The following is a 20,679-nucleotide window of genomic DNA, read 5'->3' as shown; positions in this document are numbered from 1 at the left end:
ACTTATTGTGATTTTAAGGGAACTAAAAACATCAAATACAATACTGATTTGTAGCCCATCCAGATTAAGTAGAACTTTCTTGCAGCTTGAAGTGGGTCAAGGAAGTATATTGGCAGATTTGAAGCTGTAGGGTAGTCTGCAAGTAAACCTGGAAGGCTCAGTTGAAATTGGTTTACCTGAGTGGAAGGCAGCTCTCTGGAGTGGAGTTCCAGCCGTGTACACAAATTAATCTGTAATGCATAAAAAATGTTAGATTTAGAAATAGAATTCCAATAAGGAGAAGTATATGTAAAAAATCTTAAGTTAAAGACTCTAAAGCAGATCAGTATTTTAAAATTAAGACACTGGAAGGAAAAGTATCTAGGAGTAGAAGGGGTAAAAATTTTCATGTGATATACGAAGCTACATTTAGAATGGTATATGATTCGTCCAAGTGTATAAATGTGTACAAATGTCAGTATGAATGCAGAAATGCAACTGTTTGGAAGGGTCAAGAGCAGAAATTCGGGTACTGTATGTTCATTGCTTTACTGTTTCATGATAAGCATCTAGAACAATTTTCATCTCCTAAGATTGCTTTCATACAAATTATTTCGCAATACTGTATAAAATAGTACATTTAAGAACATAGGTATTAGTACTAATATTTTTATCTCATATTTTTCACCTACTTAAATATATAGGTGACGAAGTAATTTACCTGGATCCTCATACAACACAGATGGCAGGTCTTGTAGAAGACAAGGAACAAGAACACGAAAAAGAAATGGATGCATCGTATCACTGTCAGTATGCAAGCAGAAGCCATATCTTGCATATGGATCCATCTGTAGCAGCTGTAAGTAGAAAAAAAATCTTTGAAAAAATTGAGAAGAAATTGTGGGATCAGAAATAGAATGGAGGTTGTAGATTAGAACTTGATCAGCCCATCCTAAGAAATTCCAATTTCCTTAACACTATATTAGTCCGTAGGTGGGTAGGTGTTTGATGGTTGCAGGTTAGGGATAAACACATATATATATACACACACATGTCAACAAAATTTTTGTATCACCCCTTTATTTCAAAATTCATGGCACAGAGTTCAACAACTGGCTCTGAGGCATGTGTGTATATATTCATTTGTAATGTGTCCTGATCACCAAATCAAAAAACATACACTTATGTAACAGCAAAATCATGTGTGTCCTATTGGGCCTAGCTGCCCTACCTCCTCGTCCCTGCTCGCTCCCACAAACAACACTTTACCATCCCCCACCCCTACCCTGCTATCACTCCCACTCACCACCCCAGCCTTCTCCTTACCCCCACCATACAGTTGCCTCTTCCATCATGCGCTGTTGCTTGCAGCCTGGCTTCAGCAACCAAGACTGTGGCCATGTGTGTGTGCGTGTGTGTGTGTGTGTGTGTGTGTGTGTGTGTGTGTGTGTGTGTGTGTGTGTGTGTTTATCATCAACAAAGGCCTTGTTGGCCAAAGCCTCACTTTCCGACAGTCTTTTCACTGTGCCTATCTGTGATTCAGCATCTCTGCTATATGGTGAGTAGCAAGTACCCTTTTCATAGATTAGATTAGATTAGATTTACTTTCATTCCAATTGATCCGTAGTGAGGAGGTCCTCCAGGATGTGGAACATGTCAGAAAAACAACAATACATGACAAATATTTACAACTAAAACAAATAAGCTAATATACCATTCCACAGGTCCCAAGTGGAATGATCGTCATTTTTTAATGAACACTATATGAAAGTCATTTTACAAATACTAATGCACTTAATTTAAAATAAAAAGTTTTTTATTTATTTATAAGGTAATAAACATGTAATACAACTACTATAATACTTATTTACAATGAATACATTACTGCACTGAAATGGTGCAGAAGTTAGATTGTACTCACACACACACACACACACACACACACACACACACACACACACACATTTACAATGAACACATTACTGCACTGAAATTGCGCAGAAGTTATATTGTACTTATGTATATACAAATCAGTTGGTTTTACTGAGAAATTCATCAATGGAGTAGAAGGAGTTGGCCACCAATAAATCCTTTAGGCTTCTCTTAAACTGAATTTCATTGGTTGTTAAACTTTTTATGGCTGCTGGCAAGTTGAAAATGTGTGTTCCTGAATAATGCACACCTTTTTGTACAAGACTAAGTGACTTAAAATCCTTGTGGAGATTATTCTTATTTTTAGTACGGATTCCATGAATTGAGCTGTTGGTTTGAAAAAGTGATATATTTTTAGTGACAAATTTCATTAAGGAATAAATATATTGAGAAGCAGTAGTTAGTATCCCTAGTTCCCTAAACAGGCTTCTGCAGGATGTTCATGAGTTCACACCACATATTACTCTTACTGCACGTTTTTGTGCCCGGAAAACTTTAGCTTGGCTTGATGAATTACCCCAAAAAATAATCCCATATGACTCTATGGAATGAAAGTAAGCATAGTATGCCAGCTTTTTCATTTTTATATCCCCTATGTCTGACAAAATTCGCATTGCAAACAGAGATTTGTTAAGATGCTTCAGCAGTTCTGTGGTGTGCTCCTCCCAGTTGAATTTATTATCAAGCTGTAATCCCAAGAATTTAACACTGTCCACTTCTTCTATCTTCTTGTCATCGTATGTTAGACATATACTCATGGGAAACCCCTTACAAGTTCTGAACTGCATGTAGTGTGTTTTTTCAAAGTTTAGTGACAAAGAATTGGCTAGGAACCAGTGATTAATGTCCACAAATATTTTATTAGCTGATCTTTATAAGACTACGCTTGATTTGCTATTTATTGCAATGTTTGTATCATCGGCAAACAAAATGAACTTGGCATCTGTTAATGTTACTGATGAAAGGTCATTTGATATACACAAGAAAAAGTAAGGGCCCTAAAATGGAACCTTGTGGGACCCCACATGTAATTAGTTCCCAGTTGGATGATGCCTGATAGCTTGATACATGTCTCTTTCCTAATACCACCCTTTGTTTCCTGCCAGAGATATAAGATTTGAACCATTTTGCAGCATTTCCTGTTACACTATAATACTCTAATTTACTTAAAAGGATATTGTGATTTACACAGTCAAATGCCTTTGACAGATCACAAAATATACCAGTTGCCTGCAATTTTTTGTCTAATGAATTAAGCACATTTTCACAGTAAGTGTAGATAGCCTTCTCAATATCAGAACCTTTTAGAAATCCAAACTGTGACTTTGACAGTATGTTATTTGAGATAAGATGGTTATAAAGCCGACTGTATATTACTTTTTCGAAAATTTTTGAGAATGCTGGCAACAGTGAAATTGGGCGGAAATTTGATGCTATTTCTTTAACTCCCTTCTTAAACAGTGGCTTAACTTCAGCATATTTCAGCCATTCAGGAAATATTCCACTGATAAATGACTGGTTACACAGATAGCTTAATATGTTACTTAGCTCAGAATCACATTCTTTAATTAACTTTGTTGATATTTCATCATACCCACTAGAGATACGAGATACTGGCAGAAGTAAAGCTGTGAGTACCGGGCGTGAGTCGTGCTTCGGTAGCTCAGTTGGTAGAGCATTTGCCCGCGAAAGGCAAAGGTCCCGAGTTCGAGTCTCGGTCGGGCACACAGTTTTAATCTGCCGGGAAGTTTCATACCCACTAGATGTTTTTGATTTTAAAGATTTTCTGATGGACATTATTTCTGTTGGGGTAGTGAGGGTCAAATTCATATTATGGAAGTTGCTTGAAATTTCTGGTCTGAGGTATTCCATAGCAGCATCTACCGAAACTGACAACCCCATCTTTTCGGTAACAGTTACAAAATGTTTATTGAAAAGTTCTGCAACACTATACACATCTGTCACCAATGTATCATTTACTCTTAATGCTATTTGTTCCTCTTCATGTCTGGTTCTACCGGCCGCCTCCTTCACTATATCCCATATTGTCTTTATTTTGTTATCTGATATGGCTATCTTTTCCTTGTAATATATTTGCTTTGACATCCGTATTACAGTCTTTAATATTTTGCAGTATTTCTTGTAATGTGCTATAGCATCAACATCAGAACTGTTTCGGATTGACAGATACAGTTTTCTTTTTGTTTTACAAGATACCCCTATTCCTCGAGTAATCCATGGCTTTTTTGTAGACTTTGCTCTAACCTTGGTAAGTTTTGAGGGAAAACAGTGTTTGAATAAGGTAAGCACTTTATTAGCAAAAGTGTCATATTGTTACATTCCATCCTGGATTTTCCACTATGGATATAGTGTTGATCCATGTGCGGCATTGTGCATAGTGACTGTAAATATTATTGACTAAAATGAGTGAAAATGTACCTGATGCCTAATCATTTAGCGACTCAACATTAACTTTTGAATTACTTATGCAGTGCATTAAACTGTTAACATGTTTGTTTCCTTTATAAGCTGTAAGCTGCTTCTCTAGGGGGAGGAGGTGGGGTTTGTCTCAGCAGCCAGTGTGCTATGAGCCTATTGTGAGTTTCTATTCCTAGTATCCTCTGTCCAGGGGCCAAATAAAAGTATGCAGTCAGTACAAGGAAAAAAGGACCATTACTATCCATTATTAATGCTCTCTGTGGGTAAGAAAGGATTTCAGTATGCAACAACAAAAATCTTTGATCATTTGCACAATAACATAAAATGTCTGGCAGGTAGCAAAGGAAATTTTATATCTAACCTAAAATTATTTCTCTGAAACAACTCCTTATATTTCATGGAACAATTTCTATTTAAACTCTGTAAGCCCGTAAATAATGTTGTAATCTTTTTTTTTAAGTGTAGCTGCTTGAATAGGATTAAAAAACAGTGTTTTTATTAACATTATCACTAATTGTGTATACATATCCTTAAACTGACTTGTTCCACATCATTTTGATAAAAGAAGGGTTCAAATGATCTGTGGATCATGTAACCAACTAACTAATTAACTTGACTTACTAGTGAAATGCTTCAATCCATTCAAGCACAGCATTCTACCAATAGATAGCACTCTTGGCAGCTGGGTGTATGTTTACAAACAACGTCAGGGGGGTGACCCTCTGATCGGTGCAGGAACAATCACAATAGCAACACATCTGCATAGCGTATTGAGGTGATGCAACACTTTTTTGTTGATGTGTGTAGATCAACTGAAGATGGACAGGAGGGTGGGGGGGGGGGGGGGGGGGGGGGGGGGGGGGGGGGGGGGGGGGGGGGGGGGGGGGGGGGGGAGAAAAACTGATCCAGAATCTCTTAAAAACTTATGATTGATTTGACAGGTTAATCACCAGTAAGGAATTGCTTTTGGTAATTATTTCTACATAATGGGAAGTCATTTCTTGTAGTACATGGATAAATAAAGTGCCAAATGACTATATAGATTCCCATTAAAATGCTTGGTAATTATAGAGGCATATGGAATGATAACAGCAGAAATACAGGACAATGTGGAAATGTAAGGACATGGATGTAATGAAGGCAAAGCTAAATAGCCAATATAAATATAGTAGTGCAAATTTTTAGTAGAAGTGGAATTGGTGAGAATATTTATAATTTCAGCCCACCTTCTAAATTACTGTTTAAAGCAATTGTGCACACACAGGAATAAATGGTCCATCATTAGAGGGCAGCAAATATGCACCACAATTGATGCAGATGTTAGTCTTTGAAAGCAGAGATTTCTTCTTCTAGAGAAAAGAGGAAAGTGCTTGAGAAAATATTCTTTCAGTCCTGTCTTTTTCCAAAAAGAACAACTCAGTTTGACTGCTGCTGTTCGTTCCTAAATCTCGTACTGCTTTGTAAGGAGAAGATATTTTTGTTATCTTCCTGATTGTACTTTCATTCTAAAAGTACTTTCTTTGCGAAAAGTAGACTTGCATGAAGATTGTGGGGTGTAGACAAAAAGCAGTGTATATTATTCTTGTACTTTGCACCTCCCTTTGTTCCTCCCACTGACTAAAGTACATAGAAAAAGTAATTCTTTTTATGTCATGTGTCCTAACTGCCCCTAATAATTTCTTATAAAAAAACTTGTATTTATTTATTACTTTCATTACACAGCTCTCTCTCTCTCTCTCTCTCTCTCTCTCTCTCTCTGTGTGTGTGTGTGTGTGTGTGTGTGTGTGTGTGTGTGTGTGTGTGTGTGTGTGCGCGCGCACGTGCGTGCGTGCGCGCACTCATGTGCGAGCACACATGCTTGCCTGTGCGTGTCTGTGTCCGCGTAGGCTTCAGCAACTGCCATTGAGTTTGATAATGAAAATGTGTGCTCTTCAAAGAACAATTTTAGCTTAGCTGGCTAAAATAAAGAAGGTTGCAGAAACATTTGTAAAGAGTATTTCAGCTTCTAGGTGAGGTGTATGCCAATGTTGTGGCAAACACTTGTTAGTACAAATTTTCTAGTGCAGGTGCAGCAATTCAGTTATCAGTAAAACAGGGCTCACATAAATATACTGTGTGAAAACTGTAACAAGTAGTCAATGAAAAGAACTTAAAAGCTTCACTTAGAGTGTCACTTGCAGGACTCGAATTTTCTCAGAATATGCTTTTCATAATGAAAATAGATCAACACTAATAAAAGCTCACTATGTGTTGCAGCTGTAAGGCTGTTGAACATTTGAGAAATGGGATTGTTTGGGTGGACATCACCGCAACTCATCAAGGTGAACATATCTGTAAAGTGAAATAGTTTGACAACTTGCCAGCAGTTACATCCCACTGCACACACCTCAAATCTAGCAAAGTTAGCAGAGATTTTTCAACTATTGATATTCTAGAACTAAAGGAGAAAGTGGGAAGCAGAATGCATAAAAAGCATAAAAAATATAATAGAGCAAGTTTGTGGTGAACTGGAGAAGATATCTGTGTATAAGTTGACATCAGTTTCTTTGATGATGGCTGAACATGTAACAGCTGTGGGTTCAGCTGTCTGAACATGATGTTGTACATCCGTAATCAGTACACTGTTTCAATTGTCAATGCTGGGAATACATCATCTAATCTTGCATGGGTGAGTAACTTATGGCAAATATAGTGATTATGCATATGAACGAAAATGAAGTCCATTGTCATAAAAAAAAGAAGACATGACTATCAAAAAGCTGCAGTTCGACTTTCTTTAATCATTATTAACTTTGATAATAATATAATGCGATTGACAAGGTCAAGCCATTCTGGTTTCCTAGGGAAAACGATAGTCATCATACACTGTGAATCATTATGATGTCAGGCCACACACTAGTAAGTCAGAATGATTTAATTACGTTGGATAAAAGATGACAGTATTATCAAAACTAGTCATGAATAAAGTGAGGCATATGACAGCTTCTTGGCTGTCATGTCCTTGTTTTTCAAGTATTTGGAAGGTTTAGAGCACCACCTGCACAAAACATATCTCCTTTTATCACCACAAGTGTGTGTGTGTGTGTGTGTGTGTGTGTGTGTGTGAGAGAGAGAGAGAGAGAGAGAGAGAGAGAGAGAGAGATTGAGATTGATTGATTCAGGTAACCATGCAATTCAGACTTGAGGCTGTTCAACTTTCGTTGAATATAAATTTCAGGACACTTAGATCATACTCTGAATACCATATTCACAAGTGAAACTGCTAGTAATCACAAATTCAACCACTTGATTAACTGAAACAATATATCAGGGAAGTATCCCTGAGTGCAGAATTTACTAATTGATGCTGGTGCAGACATATCTATGTTTAAGTGAACTTACAGCAAAATTATTAATTTTCAGTATATCACCAACTATGCTTGCATATAAGAGTACATCACACCTCATGGCATTATTCCTACCGGCAGATGGAAAGCAGTTAAGCAATGTGTCTGCATTGAAGGAGCTGAGAGCTGTCATACTGTACTGTGCAGATTTTGACTTACCGAATCATATGTGGATCAGAGTCTAGCTGAGATGGATGTTGTAATCAAGCAACTCCTAACCACTCCAGTGTCTGTGCCCAAAAGAAAAAATGATGGAAAAGAAAAAATGAACTTACCAGTAAGGTAGCAGCCATTGCCCCATGTAAAAGTAAAATCAGCTAGAGCATGTTGCAACACTTCACAAGGAATGCTAAAAGAATCCTCTTTGATTTCATACATTTAATATTAATTTACTGACTGATCAATACAAGTAATTTCAGTTGCTCATCTTCTGAACAGCATGTTGCTATTTGGGGAGCAAAATAACTGATGATGGTCAAAGTAGAGAGGATATAAAATGTAGGCTGGCAATGGCAAGGAAAGCGTTTTTGAAGAAGAGAAATTTGTTAACATCCAGTATTGATTTAAGTGTCAGGAAGTCATTTCTGAAAGTATTCGTATGGAGTGTAGCCATGTATGGAAGTGAAACATGGACGATAAATAGTTTGGACAAGAAGAGAGTAGAAGCTTTCGAAATGTGGTGCTACAGAAGAATGCTGAAGATTAGATGGGTAGAGCACATAACTAATGAGGAAGTATTGAATAGGATTGGGGAGAAGAGAAGTTTGTGGCACATCTTGACCAGAAGAAGGGATCGGTTGGTAGGACATGTTCTGAGGCATCAAGGGATCACCAATTTAGTATTGGAGGGCAGCGTGGAGGGTAAAAATCGTAGAGGGAGACCAAGAGATGAATACACTAAGCAGATTCAGAAGGATGTAGGTTGCAGTAGGTACTGGGAGATGAAAAAGCTTGCACAGGATGGAGTAGCATGGAGAGCTGCATCAAACCAGTCTCAGGACTGAAGACCACAACAACAACAACAACAACATCTTTAAGGTGTTTATTGATATGCCATGTCTTATGAAACTGAAAATCCTCCTGGTGATTTCTATGTTTGCTGTTGTTCCTTAGTTGCTTGTATATTATTGTTGTTGTTGTTGTCACCAGCAGCATCATTGTCATCATCATCGTCATCATCATCATCATCATCACATCATCCTTCTATAGATGACGTCTCTTCTGTGCAACTAAATGTAACTAAATGTAGTTCATCTCCGTTTGCAAAGAATCCTCAGTGGCGGTCTGTAATACAAGTTTGTTGTAAATGTGCCATACACTGAAGAGCCAAAGAAACTGGTACACCTGCCTAATACCGTGTAGGGCTGCCCACGACCACGCAGAAGGGCTGCAGCATGACATGGCATGGATTTGACTGATGTCTGAAGTAGTGCTGGAGGGAATTGACACTGTGAATCCTGCAGGGCTGGGCGTACATTCGTAGGAGTACAAGGGGGTGGGGATCTCTTCTGAACAGCATGTTGCAAGGCATTCCAGATATGCTGAATAATGTTCATATCTGGGGAGTTTGGTAGCCAGCATAACTGTTAAAACTCAGAAGAGTGTTTCTGAAGCCAATCTGTAGCAATTTTGGATGCGTGGGATGTCACAGTGTCCTACTGGAATTGCCCAAGTCCATTGGAATGCGCAATGGACATGAATGGATGCAGGTTATCTGACAGGATGCTGATGTACGTGTCAGCTGTCAGAATCATATCTAGATGTATCAGGGGTCCCGTATCACTCCAGCTGCACACACCCCACACCATTACAGAGCCTCCACCAGCTTGAACAGTGCCCTGCTGAAATGCAGGGTCCGTGGATTCATGTGGTTGTTGGTTGGTTGGTTGTTTTGGGGAAGGAGACCAGACAGCGAGGTCATCGGTCTCATCGGATTAGGGAAGGATGGGGAAGGAAGTCGGCCGTGCCCTTTTGAAAGGAACCATCCCGGCATTTGCCTGGAGCGATTTAGGGAAATCGCAGGTTCATGTGGTTGTCTCTGTACCTGTACACATCCATCCGCTCAATACAATTTGAAATAAGACTTGTCTGACCAGGCAACATGTTTCTAGTCAACAGTCCAATGTTGGTGTTGATGAGCCCAGGTGAGGCATAAAGCTTTGTGTCTTACAGTCATCAAGGGTAGACGAGTGGGCCTTCAGTTCCAAAAGCCCATATCAATGGTGTTTCATTGAATGGTTTGCATGCTGACATTTTTTAATGGCCTAGCATTGAAATCTGCAGCAATTTGAGGAAGGGTTGCATTTCTGTCGCATCTTCATCGCTATCTTGGAGATGCTGTGTCCCATCGCTCTTGCACTGACTATAACACCACATTCAGACTCACTTAAATCTTGATAACTTGCCATTGTAGCAGCATTAACCAATCTAACAACTCTACCAGACACTTGTTGTCATATATAGGCATTGCCGACCGCAGTGCCTTATTCTGCCTGTTTACGTATCTCTGTATTTGAATGTGCGTGCCTATACCAATTTCTTTGGCACTCCAGTGTAAATATGTTAAATAATATTTCTATATATGTAACTATATTACAGGTTTTTCATTATTATCTTAACAAGGTAACAACAAAAATTGCAATATATTAATGTATTTGGAAACATTATATCATAAATTTATTACATACGTACAACAAACACGCTTCATAAATAAAAGGAAATGACACACATATGTCATAAAAACAAACAGCTTTGTGTTTAGCTGCATAGCTGGGACACATCACCAAGAGGAAGAAGAAGAAGATTATGATGATAATAATAATAATAATAATAATAATAATAGAAGCACAATAAAAACTTGAAAGTAATTGCAGTTGCAGTAAGTTCCTTTTCTCAAGGCTTGATAAACAAAATTAATTTATTGTTAAACTCTCAGAATATAAAGTGTTCCATTGTCCACAACTATCTGTAGTGAACTGTAACTAATTTGCTATGTTTTTTTTATATTTTTCCTCAGTGCTTCTTATGTGCCACTGAAGAAGAGTTTGAATCACTTTGCAAACAAATCAAAAAGAAACTTATACAAAATGAAAAGCAACCCTTATTTGAACTGTGTGATGAGAGACCAAATCATTGGTCCCCACTTGATGACTCAGCAGAAGAAGCACTGGGAGCTATGGCCTGTTATGGTATGTATGATAAACACTGAACTATTTTGCATAATTCAACAAAATCTTGTGTGGAATAGAAATAATGGAATGTGCCTTGCAACGAGGACCAAATAACGGCAGACAGTCATCTCAAACTTCCATGTCCAACCCCTTCAATTATTTGTTTTGCTTGTTCCAATCTTTGTTTGCTCATGCTTCGCTTGTGTACATATATGTAACATATAATGAACATGTCCCTTCCTCCCCCTCTCGTGGTCCATTACCTCCGCCGTCTCTTTGCCCAACACCTCCTCATCTTCCTATTTGTCCATCTCCTCCTCATCCCAATCTTTGTCCATCTCCTCCTCTACCTCTCTCCGCCAATCTTCTCCTTCCCCTGCTCATCCCTCCTCTCCCTGTTCATCTCCTCCTCCTCCTCCTCCTCCTCCTCCTCCTCCTCATCATCATCATCATCATCATTTCTCAACCCATCTCCTCTTCCCTCCCCTCTTTCTGCCAGTTGCCTGCTCCCCCCTCTTTCTGTCCACCTCCCCCCCCCCCTCTCTCTCTCTCTCTCTCTCTCTCTCTCTCTCTCTCTCTCTCTCTCTCTCTCTCTCCCTCTCCCTCCCTCCCTCCCTCCTCTTTCTGCCCGTTACCTTCTGCCCCTATCTCCCGTTTCATTACATCACCCCCTCTCTTTCTGTCCATCTCCTTCCTCTCTCCTCCTACTTCCACACAATACACCTATCATTCAGGGCAGCCTATATGGCAGGGCCTGCTCCATTGTGTGGGAGACCATCAGGAGAATTTCTGGCAGAGGAGGGAGGTGCCCCATGGATTCTGTAATAAATAACGGCACTCTCCACACGGATCCCCAAGACATAGCCCAGACTATGGCAGCGTATTTTGCTACGGTTACTGCAACAACCAGTCAGTCTGGGTTTCCAGTGTCATAGAGCAGTTGCTAAGAGATGTAGTCTGGACTTTCAGTCCACCACTCATGAAGTTTACAACTGCCCATTTTCTATGTGGGAGCTGGATTCTGCATTGTCTGCAGCTCGTGACACATCCCCTGGTCACGACAGGATCCATTACAGTATGCTACGACACCTCACCAGGCACAACAAAGAAATCCTCCTCGCACTTTTTAAAGCCATTTGGATGCTAGATCACTTTCCTGACTTGTGGCAGGAGGCAGTTTTAATTCCTTTTTTAAAACCTGAGAAAGACTGCACAAGCCCGGTAGCTACCGTAGTGTTGCCCTCACTAGTTGCATGGGAAAGACCTAGGAGCGGATGGTCAACCGCCGCCTTGTCTGGATGTTAGAATCCCGGCAACTCCTTTGTCGCTTTCACTGTGGGTTCAGGTGGTTTCGTTCACCTTCGATAACCTTGCCCTCCTGGAGGTGGCTATACAACAAGCTTTCCTATGCCGTCATCACCTTCTAGGTGTATTTTTTGACATCGAGAAGGCCTATGATACTACTTGGAGGCGTCTCATCGTGGAACAGCTTCACGAACGGGGTTTTCGTGGTTGTCTTCCTCGTTTTATTCCGTCTTTCCTCTCGCCACGATATTTTAGATACCGAATTGGTGACGTCCTGTCTGACCGCTTTGAGCAGGAGAACGGTGTCCCTCAGGCTAGTGTTTTAAGTGTGACTGTCTTTGCCATAGTTGTTAATAGCATTACCTCCATAGTGAAAAGTCATATCCAGTGTTCCTTGTGTGTGAATGATTTCTCTTTGTTTTCCTCTTGTTCAAGCCTTGCAACAACAACGCGTCAGTTGCAACTTACTCTTAGACGTTCGGATGACTGGACGCAGAAGAGTGGTTTAAGTTTTCCACCGAGAAGTCCGTATGTGTTCTTTCTCACCATTCTCATTCGATTTAAACCTTTCCTGAATTGAGGATGAGGGACACTAGCCTTACTTTTAAAGACACAGTGAGATTTCTGGGGCTCATTTTTGACTCAAAGCTTACGTGGTTACCTCATCTTAAAGACCTGAAACGACGGTCACTTAAGGCTTTAAGTATTTTAAAATGTCTTAGCCACAGTATGGCTACTTACAGTGCACCAGGCGTATAAAACTTTGTCCACACCATTCACCCCTGCATACCATACCATTGTTCAGCCTCCTCTGGCACGGCTATTTCATAACTAGCAACGTGCGACGTAGCCCTATGGGATTCCCGCACAAGATTGCCTCTCTGCGATGTCTATGGCTGGTCTTCATGATTTACGTCACAGTTGGAGCAGATTTCCACCTTGGCTCCTCCGGAGACCCAGACTTATTTTAGATTTGACTAATTTTAAGAAAGATAGCACACCAGATTTTACATTCCAATCTCTGTTTCTTAACATTTTAGATCTGCATCATGGTTTCACTGTCATTTACACTGATGGCTCCAAACAGGAGAATTTCCTTGGCTGTTCTGTAGTTTTCCCTGATCATGTTGCCCGGATTCGCCTCCCTGATGAATATACCGTTTTTGCAGCGGAGCTCCACGCAATCCTGAAGGCACTGGAGCAGATGAATCGTGTTCGGGGCAATCGATTTCTTCTCTTCTCCGATTCTCTTTGTGCCTTACAATCACTGCAGAATCTATACCCAACTGAGGAGATGGTCCAGCTGATATATGACCAACTGTACTTGCTCCAACGGTGGGGTAAGGAGGTGTCCTTCTGCTGGGTGACTGGTCATGTAGGAATATGGGGCAATGAACAGGCCGATTGGGCTGCCAAGGAGGCCTGCAGAGAGCAGGATGTGGTCCAGTGTCCTATTCCCTTGCAGTCTGTCGTCTCTGCACTCCACAGGAAGTGCATGGAGTTGTGGGAGGAAGAATGGCTGGCAGTGACAGCCAATAAACAGCGGTTGGTGAAGTCAACAACCCAGCTATGGCATTCCTCCTGCTGGTTGCTCAGGCGGGAAGAAGTGACTCTCACACGTCTTTGGATTGGGCACTGTCCTCTCACACATAGTTTTTTATTACAGTGGGAGGATACTCCGTTTTGTGATGCTTGTGGTGTGCACATCTCTGTCCGGCACATTTTAACAGACTGCATTTTATACCGTGATGCAAGGGCAGAAGCACAAGTTGATGGAGATCTGCCTTGTGTTTTAGCTAACGATGAGATGCGTGTGTCTGGGGTTTAAAAGTTTTGTGATGTGTCTGGACTCTGGCCTAAAATTTTAGGCTGGAGGTTTTAGTGTATTGCCGAGTGGCTGACGCCTCCCTTTTTTCCTTGCGGTCAGCCAGCCACTTCCATCTGCTATATTGTTTTACCTCCCTCTACCACTTTCTTCCTGTGTTGTCCATGTTTTACTGCTGATGACATGCTTTGTCCCACACTTCGGTGTGGGTAGCACATACTTTTCAAGGCTTCTTACCTGTGTTTTATGTTCTGTTTTATCTTCGCTGAAGACCTTGCTGTCATGCACCCAAAAAACCCTCTACTACTACTACTACTACTACTACTGAGAAAACTGTTTACTCATACCTCTGCTCCTATTGGAGCTAGGAGATTATAAACCACACATTGCTAATTCTCGTGGGGCAAGTAGTATGGAGGTTGACATCGGTCCAGGGGTTTGGCTGGAGACCCCCCCCCCCCCCCCCCACACACACACACACACACACACACACACACACACACACACACACAGAGAGAGAGAGAGAGAGAGAGAGAGAGAGAGAGAGAGAGAGAGAGTTTATGAACAAATAGTGTAGTCAGTCCAAAGAATATGTAGAAATAGCTGATGCAGTGCAGAGTCACTTTCAGCAGTACTTCGGCTGGCCATTTAGAGGACCACATTAGCTTTCTCCAAGAAGTGAAAATGGGCCTATGGCCGCTTGGTCTTAACTTGGCCAGCTGAAGGGCTTACATGACCCACCAGGCAGAGATGATGTGCTACTTACCACTTGCAGCCCCTCACCCTTCCCCTCCCCCCTCCATTCCCCATCTCACCCCCCCCCCCAACCCCTCTCTGTGTGTAGGGGTATTAAGACAAGTCAGTAGTATGATATGATCCATTGATATGGCCCACTGGATTACAAGTCTTCTCTCCTTGAATCAGTGTGTAAGGCTGAAAACGACCTAACTGATGCGGGGAAGAGAGAATGGTACCAATGGGCTAGTGCTGGGCAAGATCCCAGCTGGCACCTTCAGCTGGACAACAGACTGGAACTGTCACCTGTTCGAATCTTTACATGTAGGAACTCCTGTCTGGGTGTGACCCTTGGGACATATCCCAGGTTGGATCCAATGGTCAGTTTCGTTGCAACAAGGCCATCATTGGTTCTGGTGACAATGGCATGAGAATTGCTCTACAGACATCAGAATCAGCTTAGGTTGCAATATCTTGGCCAGAAATCTCCACCATCAGAAGGCCTAGTGCAGCAAGCAGCCACCACCCCACCATGATCTCTATCATCTTACCAGAGAAGACATCTCCTTCTTGCCCACGGACTTTGACCCCATTGGAGTCATCACTGCTGCCAACACCTCAACCTGAGCAGCCAGCTCCAGCTTCTTCACTTACTCTTCCGGACCATAGCTGCATCCCTCTTCAGGGTTGTCACATGGGTTGCCTGCCCTGAGGTGCTAGAGCAGCCTAAAGATGCCACTGGCCGGAATGTGTGTTGAAGTCTGTGACAGGTACATTTTTAACATTTTCAACAAACGTGCATTGGCCACGCTGAGGGTATTGCGGAACTGGGTGCTCTTAGAGAACCCTTTACCATTTTATTCGTGCACGTGTCAATGTTGCACCCCTCCATGATCTTTTCACACGAGGACTGCAAAAGCATAAACACCTTTTGCTGTTTCAGATCACGTTCAAATGTCGAATGGTTTTGAAAACCCATACTGATTTCACCCTATATACCACTGCAAAAATTGCTGTTGCACCGCACTCCAAATGGGTCAGTTCACAATCAGTGGAGCTGCAGCCCTACAATGGCATTGCGTCATCTCATCGGGGATGGAGGTGGACAGCAGTCTTGAATGTTGTCAAGGACTCATCCTGTTGCTCTTGTCATTTTTGACCTCAAGATGTGTGGCAATCAATGCCCTAAGGGAAGGGGTGGTTTCATTGGTATCCTTGTGCAACCTCCTGCGGGCTTTTCATGTTGATTCTCAGCAGTAGTGTGTCTGAGATGTTTTCCTCCCCCACCTGTAAGAAAACTGCATGGTTTCAACTCTGGTCGTCACAGTTCTGACCTCCATTGCAGAGGCATCAAAAGAAGGGGTGACACATGGGTAAGATGGGGGGGTGTGACAACCTTTACATCATGTGACACATCCACAGCATCACTGGGTAGAACTGTGGTGAAATCAATGATAATTTGATATCATTAACTTTCGAGCTGTGATCTTTTGTTTTGCACATGTCAGTACCTTGCTGTTTGTAGCATCGCCATACATGAGCGTGATGTCACACGTCACCAAACTTTTGCACCATTACAGAGAAAGGTTGTAGATATCTTGAAGCCAAATTTAAAACTTATGCATTGTAGTGGGAGAGAACAATAGGGTTTCGAAAATGTGATACTTTTTTTGCACAGTGGCCTACATTGTTTACCATAAAATCATTGCAACTCATATTATAAGCAGCTTTAAATGGACCATAGAAGCAACATGCCGAGGGTGAAAGAAACAGAGCATCATTTTTCTTCTGTCCAATTTGTCAGTTTAGGAGACATTATAATTTTTTAATAAAAAGATTTCAGGAAACAGCCCTATCAGAAACATGAACTATGCATCAGTTGACATGTTTTGAGCAATATTTTACAAATATCCTGTTAATAAGTCACAAGTCAAAAATACTTACTCCACCAACACTATTGCATGCAAAGTGGAATCAAAAAATTACTTGGAATGTGCTCCAAAACAGACTTTTAGCTATGAGTTATGAATAGAAGGATGAGCATCTGGATCTAGCCACTAGAAGTCTGATATATGCACAACCACTCAATTTATTTTCGCTTTTTGAATTGTGAAATACATCTTATTACCCTCTTTGTCATCGTACCAAACTTCCCACTACACTTATTCTCTGTTCCTCCATAAAGCAACACAAATCTACATCAACAAATGTAAGATAACATGCAGTTCAAGATGTCTCCTTTTTCAGGATTCTCCTGATAATTTTCTATTTGTTTCAAAATGCCTAAGGAAATTTAATTTTACATGTTTTTACAAAGATTTTACACTCATTAAAATAATAAGTAACTATTATCTAATGAATTTTTTATTTATTGTATAAGATGTGGTCTGACCTGAGTACTAAAGATACGAAAGTTTTAAATCTCACACACAATGTTTTGATCATTTTACATTGTTTTGTGGGACCCCCCTTCAACTCAAAAGTGTTTCTCCTGTAGCCACAAAAAACTGGGAGTATTTTGCCGTTATTTAAGGAGATCTAGTGGTGCACAAAAGAGAAGTCCTGTAATATAGTAACACTACTGGCTCTTAACAGAATGCAGTGATGTACCAATATTTGTTTATGAGACATAGTTTTCACCACAACAATTCACAAGTATTACTTCCAAATTGCTAATCACATGTCCATATCCTCATTTGTGCCAACAAAATTGCAGACAAAGATTGGCATGACAACTTATGTATTATTGTCTGTTATCCAGTTGGTGAGATTTTTTTATATTTTTGCCCAAAATTTGGCAATCCCCTCTATGTATTAGTGCTGGCTCTGTGTCAGTATATTATAATTTATAGATTTGGGTATATGGCATAGTACCATGAATGAGGTTAATATTAGAATTTAAATTATTTGTATTGAGTGTAAGATTTATGTAAATATATTTTCTTCTTTACAGCATACGATGATTGTGGAAGGCAGTTTGATGACTCCGATAATGAATTTGAGTTACTGGGGTAAACGGGACTGTTACCTGCACAACTAAATACGTTTTATACACTTAAAATTCTAGTGCTTATGTACTCTCCAGACTATTAATGTGTCGTTGTTTTGAACCTGCAGAGTACAAGAAGCCAAGGTTATACATCACAGGTACCTTAAGCAGCTGACTGCATTGTCAATTGTTGTATCTAAATTATTTTTGACATTTTCAAACTGTTGCTTATTTTATGTGTTATGATCTGCTTGTGAGATATTTGTTGCCTTTTTTACATGTATATAAGATGTTTGTTATACAGTAATGTTGTTTTATATACTCTTATGAAATCAGTTAGATTTCATGGATGTAGTGTGTAGTTTTTATGAGGAGGAGGAGGAGGAGAAGAAGAAGGAGTTGCTGCAGTTTTTATAGCCTCATTCTGTACTAAAACTAAAAGCAGTTTTTTACACAAATGGTTCAGTTTTTCAGATAGCTCTCAGAATTTGAAAGAGAAATAAGTTGTACTACTAAGGGAAAGATAGTTATTATGGTAACATAGCAATCTGTTTTTGTTTCAAGCTGGAATTTCACTGTGAAACGTATGTATTAGTGGTGGTTACTCTCATTATCACCCAGTTTCACAAATAAATCATCACTGAATCAGTCAGAAATAGTAGTAGCTGCAGATTCCAGGTCTTTTAAATAATTGTGGTGTAAATATGATATATGTTTCAAAGTTCCTCTAGTCATTTTTGTTTTCTCTTATTTTGCTTTCTTGAATAGGAGCATTAGAGTTTAAAGTTAAAATTCTACTACACAAATGTGAGAGATTTTGTGTATTTGCAAGTATCATTTGGATATATGTGGCCAAAATCATTAAATGTCTATACATTATGACTTCCCCAATCTTCCTCAATAAACTTTTATGAAAACAGAATTTGGTGAATATCTTTAAGCTAAGTAAAAAGGGTTTCACTTGTAAGTAATATATATTTGGTAAATCAAGTGGTGTTCTTGTGTTTCTCCATTTCCATGACATATCTGTAACATTTTCCAGGTAAATATTTTGTAAAACTATATTACAAAAAAACTGAATCATTTAAAATGTTGAGGAAAACATTTGAGATATAGCCTATTGTTGGAAGAAAGATGACACTATTTTATTAGTATATATAGTATATACATATAATTACATTCTTGTCTGTGCCCCCTTCCCATTTTTGCATATTATTAACTAGGAATGTTCAAAAAGGAACAAAGAGTTCAAACACCCAGAAATGTAAGAGAGAGAAAACAAAAGCATATGTAATTATTACAGTTTCATGTATTATGAATCTTTTACTTACATAAGACTGTCAAATTCCATTCCTTTTTCCTTATTTCACATTTTGGTTTGATGAATTGCCAGTAATCAAGAAACTACAATGATGATAACTTTAAATCACTTCTCTTTAAAGGCAGTTTGTACATGGAGAGACAGTCACAGGCTGTTTGCAGATACCACTCGTATATCTAATTCAGAAAAATACTAAGAAGTGAAGCAATAAGCTTGTGATGGAAAGGTCTGTAATGAAAAAATAGAAAATGACAAATATTTTTCCTACCATTTGAGCATAATTTTCCATCTTTTCATGTACCTTGCAGTCATCCTTAACAAAATGCAGACTGTTTGATGTCTGGGTGTGTCTGCTTACATTTTGATTGTGAAGATTTCCTGGTGGTTACTGGCTTGTGGATCATGTTATTCCTTTAAAAATCCTAAATGAATCATAGCATTCCTTTATGAAAATTTGGCTTCTTGATATAATATTCTGTATTGTAGACAGGCAGTTCCTGTTTCAGTATTGGCTCTGTTAATGTTATGTAGTATGTGATATAAAACTAGTAGCTATTAACCAAAATACACTACTGAAGCAGCTTTGTGCAGTGTTGAATATATTTTCTTGTTCTACTGTAGCTTGTTCTAAAGCATAGTATCTGACTGGAAAGATGCAGCAGAGAAAGTGTGTCATAGTGTATACATGTAAAGTGCACAAATTTCCACATAATTTAGGAGGAAAAGTGTAAAATTTCTTAACTTGTCTCAGTAAGAGCACTGATGACAATGGTTGATTGGTTCTGTTAAATTGCTAAATAATATGAATGTAACATCAGCTCTATGTAAAGAATAATTTTGCTTATTTGTGGTTATAAAGTAGTTCTGTAGTGTTTCATGGAAATAGTTATATAGTATTTCATTGAAATGAATGAACTGGAATGTCATACATTCATAGAACTCTTTGATTTGAACAGTTTATCAGTGATGGAAATTAATCCCAAGTTAGTGAAGGAGTATAATGAGTCTTTGTGTTTATTCTCAACACTTGTGAAATATATAGCAAGATAGAAACATGGCCAAACTTTTCTGGGAAATGATACATGTGAAAGACATTTCAGAAATGCACTCCCCGATGAAAATGGTGAGAAAATACACATTATTATATTAAGCAGTCAGGTATTAAAGGTGTATAAAATAGTTGACACCATTGGCTTATGGGAAGGAAGGTTATGGTACGTTTTACATGAGAAATTAATTGTGAGAAACTTGTGTGCAGCATGTGTTCAATCCTGACCAAAAGCAAATACAAAAACCAATTTCTCCACAGTGTTTGGACCAGTTTATTATTATTATTATTATTATTATTATTAATACTGACACACACAATCACACAGGATGAGATGTGCTGTGGTTAAGGTACTGGACTTACATTAGGAAAAAGCAAGGTTCAAATCTCATCCAGATTTTGTGCTGTATCCTGTTACTAGTGCGTGTGCCAAAAGTAGTGTCGCTGTGCATGTGTACTTAGATCAACCACCAAGTGTGTCAGTGCAGGCCGGCCATTAAAGGCCGCCTGCAGGAAGCATGCACACAGAATGGTCTTGGCTGCACCGTCA

The 20,679-nt window shown here is 39.6% G+C and overlaps 1 protein-coding gene and 1 non-coding gene across 2 annotated transcripts in view; both read left to right on the top strand.

The window, feature by feature from the left end:
- The window catches only part of LOC124798165 (cysteine protease ATG4B), an 81,217-nt gene extending 60,828 nt beyond the window's left edge, over window positions 1-20,389 (top strand). Inside the window, exons 8-10 of the mRNA XM_047261448.1 lie at window positions 684-838; window positions 10,753-10,924; window positions 17,725-20,389. Coding sequence (XP_047117404.1) covers window positions 684-838; window positions 10,753-10,924; window positions 17,725-17,786 — 389 coding nt within the window. The 3' untranslated portion in view covers window positions 17,787-20,389. The remainder of the gene's footprint in view (window positions 1-683; window positions 839-10,752; window positions 10,925-17,724) is intronic.
- Trnas-cga lies at window positions 3,563-3,637 on the top strand. The gene has a single exon. It is a non-coding gene; the product is annotated as a tRNA-Ser (tRNA).
- Window positions 20,390-20,679: the final 290 nt, after the last annotated feature.

This window comes from Schistocerca piceifrons, chromosome 5 (genome assembly GCF_021461385.2).
Source record: "Schistocerca piceifrons isolate TAMUIC-IGC-003096 chromosome 5, iqSchPice1.1, whole genome shotgun sequence".
Classification (NCBI taxonomy): domain Eukaryota; kingdom Metazoa; phylum Arthropoda; class Insecta; order Orthoptera; family Acrididae; genus Schistocerca; species Schistocerca piceifrons.
Note: the sequence above shows the minus strand (reverse complement) of the source record. Positions and strands in the feature narration are given on the sequence as shown.